This window comes from Phaseolus vulgaris, chromosome 8 (assembly GCF_000499845.2).
Source record: "Phaseolus vulgaris cultivar G19833 chromosome 8, P. vulgaris v2.0, whole genome shotgun sequence".
NCBI classification, from domain to species: Eukaryota; Viridiplantae; Streptophyta; class Magnoliopsida; order Fabales; family Fabaceae; genus Phaseolus; species Phaseolus vulgaris.
In genome coordinates this window covers 58,742,319-58,760,013 of record NC_023752.2, presented here as the reverse complement: position 1 = coordinate 58,760,013, position 17,695 = coordinate 58,742,319, and the positions used below count along the sequence as shown (strand labels likewise).

Here is a 17,695-nt window from a genome sequence, read left to right as displayed (position 1 = left end):
TAAATTTTAATAAAGTATTCGCAGAAACAGAAGAAAAGAGGGAGAGAGAAAGTTTATGGTGGAATTAAATTTAGGGTAAAAGTCTTTGTATGGTTTTCAAAAACAGGAATAAAGGCTAATGAAGAAAGGAAGAAAAAACAGGGTGGGTTTTTTGTCACTCTTTGATAAGTCAATCAGCTGTGTTTTGTGAGTGTGTGGTTGTTTTTATTTTAGTGCAGAGAAGATTACAAAATCCCAATCCAAAGGTGTGTGAGAAATAAAAAAATGTAGGAAAGAAAAGTATTGTCCTATTATGGCTAAGCATGCCTATTTAAGCAAGAAAAATGAGACAGCAGTGGTTAATTTACTGAAAAGAATAATAATAACAATTATGAATAATATAATAATAATGAAGAAAGAGATTATGGAAGAGCGAAGGGAGTGGGGGAAAAGGAATCAGAGATGAGAGTGTCTTTCTCTGTCTAAGAGTTTTTATCCCGTCCACTCCGCGGAACCCAAATCCAAACTCACCCTATTTTTTGGTACATTTTTTTGACTAAAGAGAGAGAGAGAAAGAGAAAAAACAGAAACATCTTGTGCTCTATCTTCTTCCTTCACCTTCTTCTACTGTCATTTTCCCATATATACTCTCGAGGAAAACAAAACCCAAATCCACCTGTTTTCCTTTCCATGCTTCTCTGGATTTCTTTTTTTCCAATTTTATTCATTCAATTACCTTTTCAAATTCCATTCCTCTCTTCACCACCATCTTTGTTTTTCAGTTCTACTTCTTCTCTCCCTTTTTCTCTTTTTCACCACTTCTTCCTAGTAAGCTTTCCAGATTCTTTTCTTGGGAAAGACTGAAAATTCAAAACTCAAAAGAGAACAAAGGGATTGTATATTACACACACAGCTTATCCTCCTCACCAGTGTCAAAATCTGATGCCATTTTAATAAAGGAAAAGGAAAGGTATATTTGATATATATATATATATATATATATATATATATATATATATTGTGAGCATCAAGCTATCCCATAAAGAAGATGACCTTGGAGGGGATTTTCATTGAGCCTACCTCAACAACTGCTCCTGATCTTTCTCTTCACATAAGCCCTCCAAGCATCTCATCTTCCTTGATTTCCAATTATGAACCCCAAGCTAGTTTCCCTTCAAGGACTGTGTCTCAAGCCCACACTGAACTCTCTCTTGGAAGGAATTTCACTTCACCAAGACCAACACCAAGACCAACTCCAACACCTCACAGCCCTTATTATCCAGGGCAAGCCCATTTCCATCATCTTCTCCACAGCAGCAGCGCCAGTACTAGTAGTAATACTGCAACAAGTGTTGCTGCAAGTACCAACACTCCCTTGAACCACATAAACTATGGAGTTTCATTGCTTGATGTGTCATCATCGGACGGCTTGAGGCCAATCAAGGGGATTCCGGTGTATCACAACCGCTCATTCCCCTTTGTGGCCATGGACCATGCTAGAGACAACAAGGATCCCCATAACAAGATGTGCTTATATCATCACGTGCCTTCTTACCCGGCTCTCTCTTCTTCATCTTCCTCTCTGTGCTCCACAACCGCTTCTTCTTCTTCACCTTCACCTTACTTTGTGGATCCCATGTCCTTCTTGAACAACGGTTCCACCTTGGCGTGTAGGGCAGCCACTGCCACAAGGTTTAATGGCTTTTCTGGCGATGCTTTCAAATCTCATCCATTGCACCAATATGGGGTAGGCTCTTCAGAAGCCTCTTCAGGGTTCATGAGATCAAGGTTTTTGTCTAAGCTTCCCAACAAGAGGAGCATGAGAGCACCCAGAATGAGGTGGACAAGCACCCTCCATGCTCGATTTGTCCATGCGGTCGAACTTCTTGGAGGCCATGAAAGTAAACAATATTTCTTTAGTTTTCTTCCCTTTTAATTTTTCACAATTTCTCTTAACCCCTCTTAATAATATCCTGTGATTATTCATGCCGTTGATTTCATCAAAGTAAAGATTTGTTGTTGATTGTCCTCTCATTTTCTAAAGTTGACTATATTGTAATTTTCTACTTGTCTTGTTCTTTATTTTTATTCATGAATTGAGAGTGTGTACTAGTTGTTGTTTTTTTTGTATTAAATTATAGGCTTTTATTCATCTAATGTGTTTGGTATGGTGGAATCAGGAGCTACTCCAAAATCAGTTCTTGAGCTCATGGATGTGAAGGATCTAACATTAGCTCATGTCAAAAGCCACTTGCAGGTATGGTTTTGAATTTCTCTCTTTCTCTTCTCTCTCTATGTTCATGTGGGGCGGTGTTTGTTGTCTATCCTACTGGCACGGTAACCGATGAAGAAAGCAGTGAATGTGGGAGTGGATGAATGAATTTAAAGTCTGTAGTCAGCTGAGTAGGGAGCCTTTAACGTCTGAGAAGACCAGACAGAAAACAGTTTCTGCTTTGAAAGAGAGAGAACAGACAAAGATCATCATTTTCCAATAATACACTCTCTCATTACAACCTCATCAAACATCAACCTCGTGATTAATGAGGTAACCCACCCAGACAATCCCAGAAGCCAACATAGAAAGAAAGAAAGAGAGAGAGTGAAAAAGGGATCTAATTAATGGGAAACGATTTTCTATTCTTTAATAAATTCTGCAATAAAAAATTTGGATTTTTATATACATATATATACATCTCGCGCAGTCACGCACACTAATTAATGGATTTTCTTCCAACCATGGAAAAGCCTTTTATATAATGCCTTGTTTTTGTTTATGACTTCTTCCCAGATGTATCGAACTGTTAAGACCACTGACAAACCTGCAGCATCTTCAGGTAATTCGTATTGCTTAATCTTCAACCATTTTTTTCTTTTTTTAGCAGCCTTATATCTTTTTCTTAAGCATGCACCAACTAATTTTTTTTTGTCATATCATTATAGGGAAATAATGTCACACCTTGTTCTTTATAGACCCTACAGTTTTTTTACTATTACCTTTAATTTTACCGCAAACTATTCCTTTCTTGTTTCTCCTCTCGTACTTTTACACAAACCACACACCCTTTAGTAAAAAAGGCTTTTCACAGAGATATCAGATGTTGAAAGGCTCCACATTAGTCCAAAATAAATTATACATAACTTAGATGCATGCATGCATATATCTAGAAATGTATGCTATATATATATATGTGTGAAATTTTAAAAGCTTCGGCTTTTGCAGGCCATTCAGATGGGTCTGGAGAGGATGACTTGTCTCCTATTGGCAGCACCGCCGATCGGAGCAGTCTCCGACAATTTCCCAACCACAGAGGGCGGCCGGAATGGGTGGCGCAACAAGACATGGACTACTCTTCCACCACCACTCTTTGGAGTAATTCTTCAAGGTACGGTTCTTACCAATTTTCTCTTTTATAATTTTTGAGACCATAAGTTATTTATGTTTTACATATATTTATATCTTTGTGTAGTGTGCAGCCTGCTTCAACGTACATGTTTATGATTGTGCTTTTTTATTTGCTTTTGCCTTTGCATGGTATCTGATGGATATGAATGCGTTCCAAACCCACGTCCACGGGATTCTTTTTTTATGAAGAATAAAAAGGGTTCTTGTGTCAGCTTTTGCTTTGCTTGTGTTTGCTTGTTTTTCTTTCTTTTATATATCTTTTGTACCTCACCGAATTTTTTTCTATAGAGATGAGTATTGAAGACATGATGGGTATATAATAAAGGAAAACTTTCAAAACATAATCAAACGTTAATTACGATAAAAGCAAGGCACAACACCTATAGCTGCATGCACTTTTTCTTTTCTCCTTTGGAAGAATTCGATCTTTATATTAGTTATTATACGTTCTTATTAACAAGTCCTGCTGCTACCCACCATTAATGTTGCTCATTTAACCATAGCTAAAGTGTTATATATATATATATATATATATATATATATATATATATATATATGTATATGTATGTATGGAGTCTTATTATCCACCAACACAAATAATAAATTTCTTCTCATCGAGTATGGGTGCCTTTAACTTCAGATATTCTCATTAACAATGTATATATTGAAACATATTCTACTTCAGGTGTTTTACCTTAAAATGGTGTACAATGTTTTATTTTTACTTTCGTTGGACAATGTTACAGGAGAGGCTCCACCATTGGGCTTAGGTAAGGGTGGGTTTTGGGAGAGGAGGGAGAAAAAAACTAGAAATAGTTTTGTTTATAATAGAGGCTGTTGACAGTTGAAACCTCTTGTATACATACATGTATTAAGCAAAACTCTTGTATAAAAAATATTTTTCTTAAAGAAGTAAAAGTGAATGCTCAAGATACCTGCATACACATTACACCTGAAGGCGATAAGTAGACTCTCTTGCATGATAACAAAGCTTTGAAAAAAAGAAGATCCAAAAATTCATTCACCTGAGATATTATGTAGGTGGAGTATAAATATGTGGAAAGAAGTATGTGAATTTTGACCTTTTCAAGTATCACTGTTTAACATGAATAGGAAGTGGAACATATGACATGTACCTTTGTGCCGTGCCTGTTTTAACATAACTGCTCAAAATAAGTAAGAAAAACCATCTTCACAGTTCAAGAGCTGTAGCTTATATTAGTGCCTAGATATCTCTAAATTTGTCCTGACTTTGGTCTAACAGTGCCTATTTTCACATAGATTTCTTGCATATTTGAGTCAACATAAAAGCAAGAATTCCTTTTAAGGTAAATAAATTAGTACTCAAAAATGCCATCTCACTGTGCAACCTAACCTAGCTTTCACACAGAGCCTGTACTTTTCAAAAGCTGGAAAACCTGAAAGCGTTGCCTCTATTATTGAAATATCGTGGAAGCTACTGTCACTGAGTAATGTCAAGTCATGAATAATATTTATTTAGAATAATATATACTGGCTTAGAACCACCACAAATAAAAAACTATGTATAGAAAATCAGTAGCAGATAGAACATATCAGCAACAAAATGCAGCATCTGCTGGCCTTATAATTAAGCTCATCTCTTCACACCTGACATTATAAATTCAAAATACTTATTGTAGTTGCCTCTTTGTTAAAACTAAACATCTAATTAGTTGAAGCGATTTTGTTCCAATGTAAGTTTTAATTTCTATAGTGAGAACATATAATCGTTGAAACAAAATTTGCTCCATTTGAATATCGTTTTAATTTGAATACAATCGTGGAAAAAGAACAGTAGAAAATGCTTAAGCATTGCAGATTCTTTGGGATAAATGGTGTTACACAGTAACTTAGCATTGATAGATAAGGGGAAATGAAGATGTGAAAACTGCTAAAATGTGAAGATCGAAGATATATGTAAAGAATAAGATGTCTATGCTCTTGATATGTAATCTTCTCATATATTTATTTCCACCATTTTCTTGCACATTAGCATGATTTAATATGCTAAGTGGTACATATATATTTTGCATGTTATTCTTGGTGACATTCTGAATTTTCATTGAACTGATAACAGTTGTGGAGAGTCGCGACAAAAAACAACTTCTAACGACATAGATGGTCTCAGATCCCCTATCCTCCTGTCACAAACAATATCAGGAGTGCATCAAATTCAGGTAATCAGAGAGGCATAGCATTTGTTTGCAAAATCGTTGTTTTATTTTTCTGTTGCATATTCACAACTGTGAATGTTTCCCTCTACAATGTCTAAATGTATGATATTCACACAATAGTAACAAATGACATTACAGGAGTGTGATTCAACACAACAGAAGAACAACATGGCAGGTTCTAATATGGAGTGCAAGAACCCAAGCTTGGAATTCACATTAGGAAGACCACATTGGGATGGCAAAGAGCAAGCGTAGCTAAACTTGATTTGTTCCCTTCTTTTGTTTTTGTTTTGCAATTTTATTTATAAACCATGGTGACAACTTCATCATCTTTTATGAAATGTAGAGGTGATTATTTAGATAAATATAAATTGGTGTCTAGGAGATGAAGTAAAGACCCTTTCTAGTTCTGCTTCGGGAAGTGTTCTGAGTTCATGACAGTTTTGTTCATATTCTATATTTTGTTTTTGTTTATCGGAGAGAATGAAGTACCAACGGGAAATTATGATGTAGCAACAAGGCTTTATGAGCGAAGATGATGCATATTGTACAAGAGGAAGGAGGGAAAAGGATTGAAAGTTGAAACTTGGGGAAGGAATAAAAGAGTTTAATTATATATGTGTTGTTGTTGAACTAGAATGTTTTCATTTCTCTCCTTTTCTCTATACTTCATTTTTTCAAGTTTATCTCTTTCAATTGCGTAAAGATAATATAATCTGCATGAAATTTACTTAAAAAAATATAGGGCTAGCCTTTGTATATTTCCTTAACATAATGAAGTATATATACAAATAATACAAAGCAAGAACGATCCTAAGCTTATTTTATGTATATGCTTTTCTTGTTTATCAAACAGATTTTAAATTAGTATACCAATAAATATTTTAACTAATTAATACTTTATATTCTATATTACTTTCTATTATTTTTTAAGATTAATCTATAATTTAAAATATTAGTAATTAAAATTTTGGTAATTAATTTATATACTATTTTATAAATTTTTATTAAGAATAAAAATATAAAAATCACTTTAGATAACACTAATTCTTTAGTCTATAAAATTAATATATAATTTAATCAATATATTTAGTGACTAATTATTTTAATCTCTAAATTTATTTTTTATTTAATTATTTTTTTGTAGTGACTTTTTATATTATTATATGTTTATTTTTAATTGCATTTCAGTTTTTCTTTTCTTTTCATTAGTTAGGTAATAAATATGAAATAGTTGTTAACCTTTTTAATAAAAAAAATCTAGTCACTTGATAATTTACTAAATCCTCATTCCAACCATATATTTTATTATAAAATTTAAACTCGAAATTTTAATTAAGAATCTAAGTTCAATATCACTTGAAACAACAAACATTTGTCCTTTTCTTTTCTCTTTTTACACTTGAGTTTTGTCGTTAATTAATAAAGTAAATAAATAATATTAATATTTAATTAAAACATATATTAATAAATATTTTGGTTTTACTTAACTAATAACTATCAATGTTAAAAGTAGGCCATAACCTATACTCTTTATGTATAAAAAAAGTATGAAGAAACTTTGACTGTTTTAAAAGTACAATTAAACAGTTAATTTTTGTTTATAGCATGATTTTAAATATCATGTGATAAAATGTCATGATAAAATTCGTCCAAAATAGTTTAATGGTAAAGCATATAGATTGAAATATTTATGGTATGTTATAATTATTAATAGTATTATAATTTGCTTTAATATAAAATTTATATATACAGAATCATTTTCTCATTATAAGTACTTTTATTATTATTTTTTATCATTTTTAATAATGCAATCTCAATTAAATTTAAAAACATAAAATATATATTTAATTTTATCATGCAATATACAACAATGGGCTGGAGCTGGGGCAAGCCTAACTGGAAGGGACGATGGCAATGGCCCAAGATCCAGGTTGAGTCTAAAATAATAAAAATAATTTAAAGAAGAAAAATCCATCAATTAATTTTTTTATCATTTATTTTGTTATCATTATTACGCTACCTTATTTTTAAAATAAGAAAAAAATAATATTAAGATGATATATAGTATTGGCATTTATTTTAAAAAGTGTATTTTTCTACTGTCTTCTATACTTTATTAGGATTAAAAAATTAAAATACGGATGAATGAAATAAAAATAATAAAAAAATGTGTTATTTGAATAAATTTATAGTTAAAATGTTAATAGCTAATTAATTATTAATTTATAAATTTTATTAATTTATTTTAGATATTAATAATTTTTAATTTAATTAATATAATAATTAATTATTTTATTTTTAAAATTGATTTTTATTTAATAATTTATATGCATTACGATATTATGCGTACCCTCTTTAATTCGACTTTTTATCTCCTCACCAAAACTCCAACCTATTATGATTGTAAAAACGATGTTATGAGTGAAACTATTCAATTATTTCAGTAATCTTGTCTTAGGTATTGTAAACCATAACCGATAAAATTAACATTTTATTAACACATAATGAAAATAAAAACAAAAGTAAATTGTAATAACCATATGTGTGTTATGTTTTTAACAGGATCCTTTATCACGTTTCAATTAAACATAATATGTCACCCTTCATAATTTTTTTTTATATATAAAAACTTTTGTTAGAAATTGTCATCTCTTATAATATCCCTTATAATTTAAGTATTCCAAAAGGATCACATTGCTTAATTTAGTTTATTATTTTTCAAAAAAGTTTATATGCTAAAAGATTTCACATAAACCTTTAAAGTATATTGCAAGAGTTCTGAGTGTTGTAGCTCCTTTAAGATTGCATAAACATTGTTGTGAAAAATTTACAAAACTAATACATTTTTGGTTCGATATTGTTGTTGAAATTGACGTACTATTTACAAAATCAATACATTTTTAGTTTGACATTATTAAAATTGATATACTTTTAAGAAATTATTATACCTACTACAAGTAGAGTTTGAAAAACATAATTTTAATGTAAAAAGGTTCTGCTAATGGTAAAATCGTATGCATAATTTGATCTGAACTTACTTTTTTTAAAAAAAATGAAATTACTAAAACCTGATACGACTTCGTTATAGCTGGATTTCAACAGAATTGGTGGAAGGAATATATGACTTCATTGTTGTTGGTCTAAATTGATTGAATGTTGGTTTTTTTTTGTCAGACTCTATTATTTTTTTATCAGATATTTGATGGTAAAACTGTGCAATGCTATTTTTGGTATTGACTTGAATGTTTCACGCATTATTTCTAGTTCTTCCTACAGTTTCCACAGCTTCTTGTTGCAAGAATTGTGACATGCTTCCAGTTTTTTTTATAGAAGCAAGAGCAAAGACATGTCAACAAAATTTTAAGATCAATTGACCATAGTTTGGAGGGGAGCAAACAGATCAATTTCAGTTGCATTTCAATAGCCACAAATCCGAACGAACTTAACTTCACCTAGGTTTGATCTTATTTTTCCATTAAATTTTAGGAAAAACCTATTTCTTATTAGGAAGTGGACTTTAAGTCTAACTCAACCCCATAAAATCGATTCATAGGGTGAGGTTTGCACCCCACTTATATGCAATGAAATATTTGTATCTTTAGTCGATGTAGAATCTCCAACAGTTAGGTTTGACTTAGTTTTGATTGTTGGGCCTAACCCAACTTTGGCAAACGTAGGTCTACCCCAAATCAAATGATGTAGATCCATTTCGATTCAATTGGACCTAGGTCCATAGCGACATGACCTAGCTTAAAATGGTGTACACGCACCTTGATTTTGAATTTTTAAAATTCAAAACGTTATCCAATCCAAATCAAATTAAATAGACTGGACTTAAATGTCCAAAAATATAGATTTGAATTTGAAATAAATCCATTTAAATAGACTTAAAGTAATATGAATTTGGATAATTAGATATTAGTTTTTTTCTCATATCAACACATAAATATTGTTATCAAGCAAGTTAACTCGAAAACTCGTCCTAGTTTACATTTCTAATCTTCATGTGCAAGTTGACTCGAAAGCAAACTCGTGTCATTCTCTTTTTTAGTCATGCCAAACTCACTATCGTTTCGCTACGTGGTGGTGTGTCGTGCTCTCCGATTTGCTCGCATGGTAGTCTGCTATGGAGTTAGACAGCCTTAGCAATAAGTTTATGAGTCTTAAATTTTTTTATATGTTAGCTCAACTTTTTCCTTTCCAAGCATTTTTACCATGGCAATCCAATTTCATGAAGCACAACACTAGGTGCAACGTAAGAAAAAGTACCTGGTTTTCCAACTTAAAAACTGAAGTAGAATACATACATCCTGGATCCTGGAGTTCATCAACATTACATTGAGCTAGAACGCACAAAACCAAACAGTGGCATTTTTATTGACATAATACAAGCATGCTATTTACAGCCAACGAAACCAAACCACGAGCGAGATGAAATATAGGATGCTTTCGCCATTCCAACAAACATGTATGCGTAGGATTTGTGCATAGGGTTCTATATGTGACCAGCACCTAAATTGATTTTTTGTGTGCAAAGTTGCGCGTACCCCAAGCAGCAGAATGAGTAGTAATTGCAGAGCCAGTCACACTCAAAGATCGCTTTGCAAATCCAAGGCTCTTTCTAGTTCCCAGCCACAAGGTATAAAGGAATCCAACCCATCCTGGTTCACATTATTTTCATGTGCAGGCAATATATAGTGTCAGAGCTCACACAAGTAGGACTTAATAAAAGGCCAAAGTAATAAAATTCTCTATTCTCAAAAAGGTAAAGCAAGGTGTGAGAGGAACCAAATCTATTGGCATCATCAAGTTAGAGATGCCACAAGCTCTGCAGTGGCTAGCATCTGTACATTACTAGTCCATAATTTAGTTATATGCTTTAGATCCTGCTTGGATAACTTTCTCTATATGCATTTCCAAAAAGGAAAATAAGAAGGCAAAACAATTAAGTTTCTCCAATAAGCTAAAATGAACTTGTGCACTTAAGCTTTTCGATAAGATAAGAGAGTTTCTAAAAAAGTGTATAAGTTGATTTCGCTTACAGGAGATGTTCACTTCATTTCACCTTTTTATGGAGAAGTTCATCAAAAGTAGACATCATATTAGAAAAAAGTGAGTTTATAAGGCATTTCTTGTTTTATAAAATCTCGCTCATTTACTTTTTTAGATGCTGATTTCTAACTCGTGCATTAACTAAATTTAACTTGAGAGAAGTCAAAATTACTTTATTTATTTAGAAGTTTATCCAAACAAACTCTATTGACAAGTATAGAGAAAGGAAGGGGGATTCCAAACAGAACGTTACCTGCAGTAATAACAATAGCCACAACAGCCCAAAAAACAACTGTGGAAATAGCAAAGATGGCCACTGATAGTGCTCCAATATATATAGCTGTCACAAAAGCAAAGAACAGAGCCAAGAACCCTCCAGCCACTGCCAAAGAAATTAGAAGGGAGACAAAAATGGCATTTATAGTTGCAGCCAGAAAGAAGAGCATAAAAACAACAAGTCCTGAGAGAGCAACAAGAGCAACTGTGCCAACCTGCATCAATTACAACCACAAATCAAAATCATTTAATATTATTGTTTTTATATAATAAAAATGCATTTTTTTATAAATTATCTTCAATTACATTTATTGAGAATGGTGCTTGAATTTACAAATAACAGTATTTTTGAAATAATAACATAAATTAAGGTTTAAGAAATTAAAATTTGTTTACAGATAAGTCTATCAAACATAATAATTTTGTTCTTATATTTGAATTCAGAGAAAGTATTAAACTAAAGCAGAGGTTTTCAAGGGAACTTTTGTTTTTCACATAATTTTTTATTTCTAATATGTCTCATTAAAAGATATATATAAACCAACCTAAATTATATTTTAACGATAACATCCTGAAATTAAATGACATTTTAATAATAAAATGAAAAAACCTACACGTATTTGCCATAAAGTGAAACATGAAAGCTTTACTACTTTATTTTACTTAATTAAAATCAGGAAAGCGAAATCTTCATATCAAATATATTATTGTGCTACAAAGTACTAATTCGAATTTGTCCTTGATTAGGAACTTAAAAAACGGATAATCAATTAAACATTATAAGAAAATCATAATAACATTCAATTATAGATAAAGAGAGACTGACGGAGATGAAGAGGAGGCGTCGGAGGGGAGAGCCTTGACGGAAGCAGAGGAGGAGATGGCGAGAGTAGTTTCTAGAAGCTTCGGGGAAGAGAGGGACGAGGGTAGCCTTGATCTTAGAAGGTTCGAAGATGAGACTCTGAACGACGTCGTATAAGTTCTCCTTTCTCTCCTCTTTCGCTTCTTCTTTTTCTCCGTTTGGCTTCTCCTCCGCCATCTTTCACCTTCCAGTGGTAGATGCAGTTGAAATGGAACCAGACTAAGCAAAATTTCAGAGTCAGAGTCAGAGTCTGCTGTTTTCTCTAAAAAAAGCGTTCCTCGTTTTAGTCATGGTTTATTATTTTATTATTATTTTTTGGTGATTGATTATGTAGCCTTAGTTTTTTTAATATTTTTTAACGAATTTTAATCCTTTAATTATTTTTATTTGCTTTCGTAAAATGTCATCCTTTAGCATGGGTAAGAGTTAGATTAACCATCATGAAACTTATTATGTAGAATATTAGTACGACATGTCAATGAAAAAACGTTATTAGTTTAAAAAAGCACAATAATATATTTGGTTACTCCTCTAGATTAGTTCCAAATCAGGGGTCCATAATCATTAATTTCCCTCCATTAATTTGTTGACTGTATTGACTATTATATTAATTTAATTATTATTATTAATAATAATAATAATAGTTATTATTATTATTATTTAAAAGCAGTAATTTTAATAAGATCTTACCTTACTGTTATATTTCCTTCTAAAGAGCATGCAAAGGTTCCTAGGCTTTGTTTGGATTATAGAGTGTGAGGGAGTGAAAGTGTAAAGATTTGTGAGGAAAGTGTGAAAAAAGTTGAGGGTGTTTGGATTGAAGTAGGTTAGAGTGGATATGTGAGGAAAGTTTATTGAAATATGTGAGTGATGTGATAATTATAAGGATATTTTAAATTATTTTTAATTGTGTAAATTATAAGATTACAAATTTACCCTTATATATATAAAGAAATAAATGATAATTAATTTTGTGGACATTATATTTAATTAAAAAAAATTAAAGTTTTAATTATAAATAAAAGAAAAAATAATTTAAAATTCAAATAAATAAATAAATAATTTTATATATTTAAAAATAATTTTATTATTTTCCATTTTATTAATTTAAATTAATTTTGTTAATTAAGTTAATTTATTTAGATAATTTTAATATTATTTATATTTCTTAAAATTTTGTTATGTTATATATATATATATATATTTATATACAAAATTATTATTAATAAGGATTTTCATTATTATCATTAACAAAATAAATATAATCAACAATGCATGTAGGAGAAAAACAAAGATTTGGCACTGCATGGAGGAGAAAAACAATGATACATGCGTAACTTCATACGTTTAACCGTGGTATTCCCTTGGGTAGTCTTTCCTCTCTCTTCATTTTTTAGAAGATCCCATATCCACTCCACTTTCTCTCCATCCCTCCCTCACCCACATGCAACTCTAGAAGCAAACGGAGATGCACGCATACATCTGTCGTCGACAACAGTACCACCCCCAAAAGCAAACTGGGGCTAAAGGAGTCAGAAAAATTCCTATAAATATCATAACCCTTAATAATGATTTTAGTAACATTATTTCTTTTAGTGAAAAGGTTAAAATTACCACCACTAAATAACATTGACATTTTAATTCAGTTTGTGGACAAGAAAGAAAGATAAATTGGACTCGTTTTTATCAATGGAAAGAAATTGAAAATATATAAATAAATAATATGGCAAAAATATTACTTAAGCCTTTCAAAAATTGAGATCAAAATGTATAATATAAAAAAAAATAGTAATAGTAATAACATTTAAAATGATTATCATAAAAATTATGATTTTGAATGATATGGAAAATGGAAATTCAAGATTGTTTAGCAACCAAAAACATACCATGATTATTCTAATTAAATTTTATTTTACTACGTATTATCAATAAGTTAAATATAAATTATAATAAGTTACATGAAATTTCAGAAAGAAAAAAAATCTATGAAATGATACACTATATAATAAGGAGTCTAATCTAACTCAATTGATTGATAAGATACGTGAATTAATATAAATAGTCTGATATTAAATAATTCCTACATATAAAATAAAATGAGACTGATATATTAGTTGAAATCAGTGATGATAGTTATTTTAAATATACATGAGTTACTTAGTATTTGTGTATATAAAGATATGTTGTAGAAAGCAGGTAGTGAATCAATAAGTATCGTTTTGTTTCATCTCCTCTTTATTCTCTTCGATTCAATATGGCATCAGAAGGAGTTGCTAAGTTTTTTCAACAATTGAAGATCCTTCACATTCCTATGGCCATGGTCTTCTACTGGTTTCATACCCTCTCACCACTTCAAATTACAATACTTGGCATTTGCTGTCAAGTGTGAATACTTCACTCAAATCTTCTGCTAATAATCCAAAGAGAAAGACTCAGAAAATTCTTCCCAAATATATCCAACATATCAACTAGAGATTAAGACACTTTCTTAATAACACATGTTATGAGTCAAGATTTTGATGCTGATGATATAGCTCTGAATCTTGACCACTTCTGCTATAATCTTGTTCATTTCTATTTTGGATTCATTTCACTTCTTGGGACAACTTCCAATATGTGCCATCTTAGCCATCTCTTTCTAACTCTTTCAGACAATAGACAATTCTTATGTTTACTTCTGGATCACGATTTTAAAAAACACTACTCAACCATAGTTTTAGCTATAACATTTATGCTTTGCTTTAAAGTTGATGAGATAGTACTTATGACCACGTCAACCACATTCATCCATGATTTCCTGCAATATTAAGAAACAAGACAAAATTGCAAGAGGAGTATCAAATTACTACAAGAGTAACTTAAACTCTTCGTTATCACCTTTCAATTTCTTTTAATTTAATCGTTATGATGAGTTACTGTGACTGTAATTTAATACCTTGTTCCCATCACTACAAAAGTAAGTGTTGTATGAATTGGCAGAATTCAAGTTTTGTGACTAATGCATAATGTTCATACCTTGTTTTAAATTAAATGTTGTTTTCAATTCTTCGTCCTTTTAAATTCAAGACCATTTCTAATAAGATTGGGGAAGGTAACATTCAAGATGAACTCTATGTTCTTCTGCTTGGTTCCACTGTATTAGAACTCAAGATTTGTCCATAAGTTATCAATGTAATAAACAATAAATACAATATAATATCATACAAGAATCCTGCATTTGCATTCCATTGTCAAATTTACGCTATAGCTAAATAGAATATACTTGATTTAGTCTGTACTGTAGTAAATGACTGTAGCAGGTTTTACCTAGCTATTTCTAAGAAAGATAAATCAGAATCTCCTACTATAATATCATAATTTCTTCCTTATGTAGAGAATCAGTTTGTTTTAGTTTGATAATGCTAGAGAACTAGTTTATGACAGACTTTTTTACACCAAAGGGCGTTAATCATCAGTTCTCCTGTGTAGAAAGGCTTCAGAAAAACTTTGTAGCTGAATATAAACATCAACATCTCCTTAAAGTGGCCATATCTTGGGCATTGAAAGAAAAACTTTCAACCACATGTTCCTATTTCATTTTGTGGATTTCGTGTCTACACAATTGCCTTCATCACCAAAGGGCTTCCTTCAACAGTTTCAACAAGTTTCCATTTGAATTTCTTTAGTAAAAAGAGCTAGAGTACAATGCCTTTATGCCACAGTCAATTTCATTCACCACCACCAAGTTTTGCATCACAAATTCTGATTCAAACTCTCTATTTCGGCCATAATTCAGACACCTTATCTAATATATACAATTTATCTTCATCCAAATTGCATTTAGAAGAATTTCTTGACCACATAGATCACTCACCCGTTTAATATATATTTCCTCTTCTCTCAGCTATAGCAGTTACCTAAGACCCAATATCGTAATTCTGATTACCTTGACTATGGCAAACTAACTGCTTCATAGATATCCTTCTTCTGTCAAGTTTCCACAGAATTTGAACCTCACTTTTATGTCAAACAGTCAAATTTGCACATTACAGAGGAATTGCAACAAAAGCAATGGGAGGCAACAATAAGTATTATTCCACTTCCTCTTGAAAAACACACAATTGGTTGCAGATGCGTTTACAAAATTAAGCACAAGGAAGATGGGTCTAAGGACTGATACATGGCCATTTGATAACAAAGGATTTCACACAAGCTGGTTTGGATTTTGTTGCTAGTGGCAAAAATTACAACATTAGTGTCCTTTCATTGATTGCAGTAAATGGCTATCAACAATGCATTTCTAAATGGAGATTTAGTTTTTGAGATTTATACGGAAATTTCTCAAGAATATCATCCTTCACATGATTCTCCAAACTAGGGGGGAGAATTTATAGGGGGAATTTATGGCTTGAGGCAAGCCTCAAGACAATGGTTCACCAAACACCAAGTTTACAACAACTTTTCTGCAGCATGGTTTCTGGCAATCAAGGAGCGATTACTCCTTCCTTTATCACCAAATGCAGTGGTAATTCTTTCTTTGCAAAAAGTCAATGATATTATCATTGCAAGTTCGAATCAGCAACAAATGATGGTCCTCAAATTTATTTTCAAGTCTCACTGCAAGCTTAACGGTTTGAAATACTTTTTGGGGCTTCAAGTAGGCCGGACCAGCAAAAGCATTCTCCTCTCCAAAAGCAAATTAGCCCTCTTTTTACTCTAAGATACTGGTTTATTTGATGTAGACCCTCTGCCACCACCAATGGACCCCCAATCTAAAATTAGCACAGCTTTTATTGGATGTATAGACATCTTATTGGCAGTTAACTGACAATATCAAGACCACACATAAGCTATGCTGTGCATAAACTGAATCCACTTGTCTCTCAACCTCGCACTACTCGCCTTGATGTGGCCTATCAGCTGCTGCAATACATCAAAAGCACCCGTGTCAAGGAATACTATTTTCTGCTATGTACAGCCTTCATTTACAGTCTTCTGCTAATTTTGACTGGGAAGTTTGTCCTTATACAAGGAAATCAGCAATTGGGTTTTGTGTCTTCATCGAGGATTCTCTAGTTTCTTGGAAGCCCAAAACGCATACCACCATAAGTAGATGCTCAGCTGAAGCTGCGTATAGTCATTGGCTGGAGTTGCTATGCATGTGAACTAACATGGTTGTCTTATCTGCTGCTGCTGCTGGATTTCGGTAAACTTGCTTGCTTGTATTTAGTGATAATTAGGCCATGATTTACATCGCAAACAAAACAAGAATATAGAACTTGATACCCATTGTGTTCGTGAAAGGTGTATGAGGGCACCATTCCCTTAGTTCATGTCCAAACCTGTCACCAAGTGAGACCTTCTCACAATGCTCCTGCCAAAATCCTCACTCTAACTGTTATTAGAACATGTTCCTCCCATATTGAGGGGAGTACTACCGTTAAGATACTTAGTTGAAATTCGTTATAACTGTTAACTTAGTTAGCTATATACATCTGTTATTGGTATATATAAGCCTAGTGTTCATATTAGTTAGTCAATTAATGAGAATAATTTTCTTTCATTCTTTTTTATTCAATAACTTGTGGGCACAACCTGCCCTAGGCAAGCCAGAAAATGGGAAAGAAAATCTAAGTTATTGTGTATTGGAGGTAGCTGTGACAAACGAACCAAGAAATGTCAACAAGACTGCTATTGAGTTGAAAATATTTGTGGTTATTAAGCATTCTATGTTCTATTTCCTATTTGGTATGTTTCACCTTTCTTGGTTGGTAATAAACTGTCGTAAGACAAACATACCATGTCTTTGTTGGCCACAGAGGCAACCACGTTGAAAAGTGGAATTTCACTTGTCAATACAAGTAGCCTTGATCAGCTCCAAGATGATAGCACGAAAATATCAGTTATTACTAGAACCCGTATCAAATTATCCACCACAATAAAATA

General features: G+C 31.9%; 2 protein-coding genes across 2 annotated transcripts; one reads left to right on the top strand and one right to left on the bottom strand.

Annotated features, from left to right (window-relative positions):
• Nucleotides 1–421: 421 nt before the first annotated feature.
• LOC137824478 (transcription repressor KAN1-like) lies at nucleotides 422–6,210 on the top strand. Its single transcript, XM_068630130.1, has 6 exons — nucleotides 422–1,880; nucleotides 2,160–2,236; nucleotides 2,768–2,813; nucleotides 3,200–3,362; nucleotides 5,481–5,580; nucleotides 5,716–6,210. The coding sequence occupies exons 1-6, from the start codon at nucleotides 1,028–1,030 to the stop codon at nucleotides 5,830–5,832; spliced, it is 1,356 nt and encodes a 451-aa protein (XP_068486231.1). The 5' UTR covers nucleotides 422–1,027; the 3' UTR covers nucleotides 5,833–6,210.
• A 3,626-nt stretch (nucleotides 6,211–9,836) lies between these two features.
• On the bottom strand, nucleotides 9,837–12,045 carry LOC137824479 (uncharacterized). Its single transcript, XM_068630131.1, has 3 exons — nucleotides 11,735–12,045; nucleotides 10,886–11,123; nucleotides 9,837–10,241 (listed from the first exon to the last, which is right to left on the bottom strand). The coding sequence occupies exons 1-3, from the start codon at nucleotides 11,945–11,947 to the stop codon at nucleotides 10,093–10,095; spliced, it is 600 nt and encodes a 199-aa protein (XP_068486232.1). The 5' UTR covers nucleotides 11,948–12,045; the 3' UTR covers nucleotides 9,837–10,092.
• Nucleotides 12,046–17,695: the final 5,650 nt, after the last annotated feature.

Excerpts from the sequence above, each read along its gene's own strand:
- LOC137824479 (XM_068630131.1), bottom strand. The coding sequence starts at position 11,947 with ATGGCGGAGGAGAAGCCAAACGGAGAAAAAGAAGAAGCGAAAGAGGAG. Across the intron at positions 11,124-11,734 it reads GACGCCTCCTCTTCATCTCC|GTTGGCACAGTTGCTCTTGT; the intron begins GTCAGTCTCTCT and ends TAATTGATGCAG. Across the intron at positions 10,242-10,885 it reads GGCTATTGTTATTACTGCAG|GATGGGTTGGATTCCTTTAT; the intron begins GTAACGTTCTGT and ends AATGTGAACCAG.
- LOC137824478 (XM_068630130.1), top strand. The coding sequence starts at position 1,028 with ATGACCTTGGAGGGGATTTTCATTGAGCCTACCTCAACAACTGCTCCT. Across the intron at positions 1,881-2,159 it reads ACTTCTTGGAGGCCATGAAA|GAGCTACTCCAAAATCAGTT; the intron begins GTAAACAATATT and ends TGGTGGAATCAG. Across the intron at positions 5,581-5,715 it reads CAGGAGTGCATCAAATTCAG|GAGTGTGATTCAACACAACA; the intron begins GTAATCAGAGAG and ends ATGACATTACAG.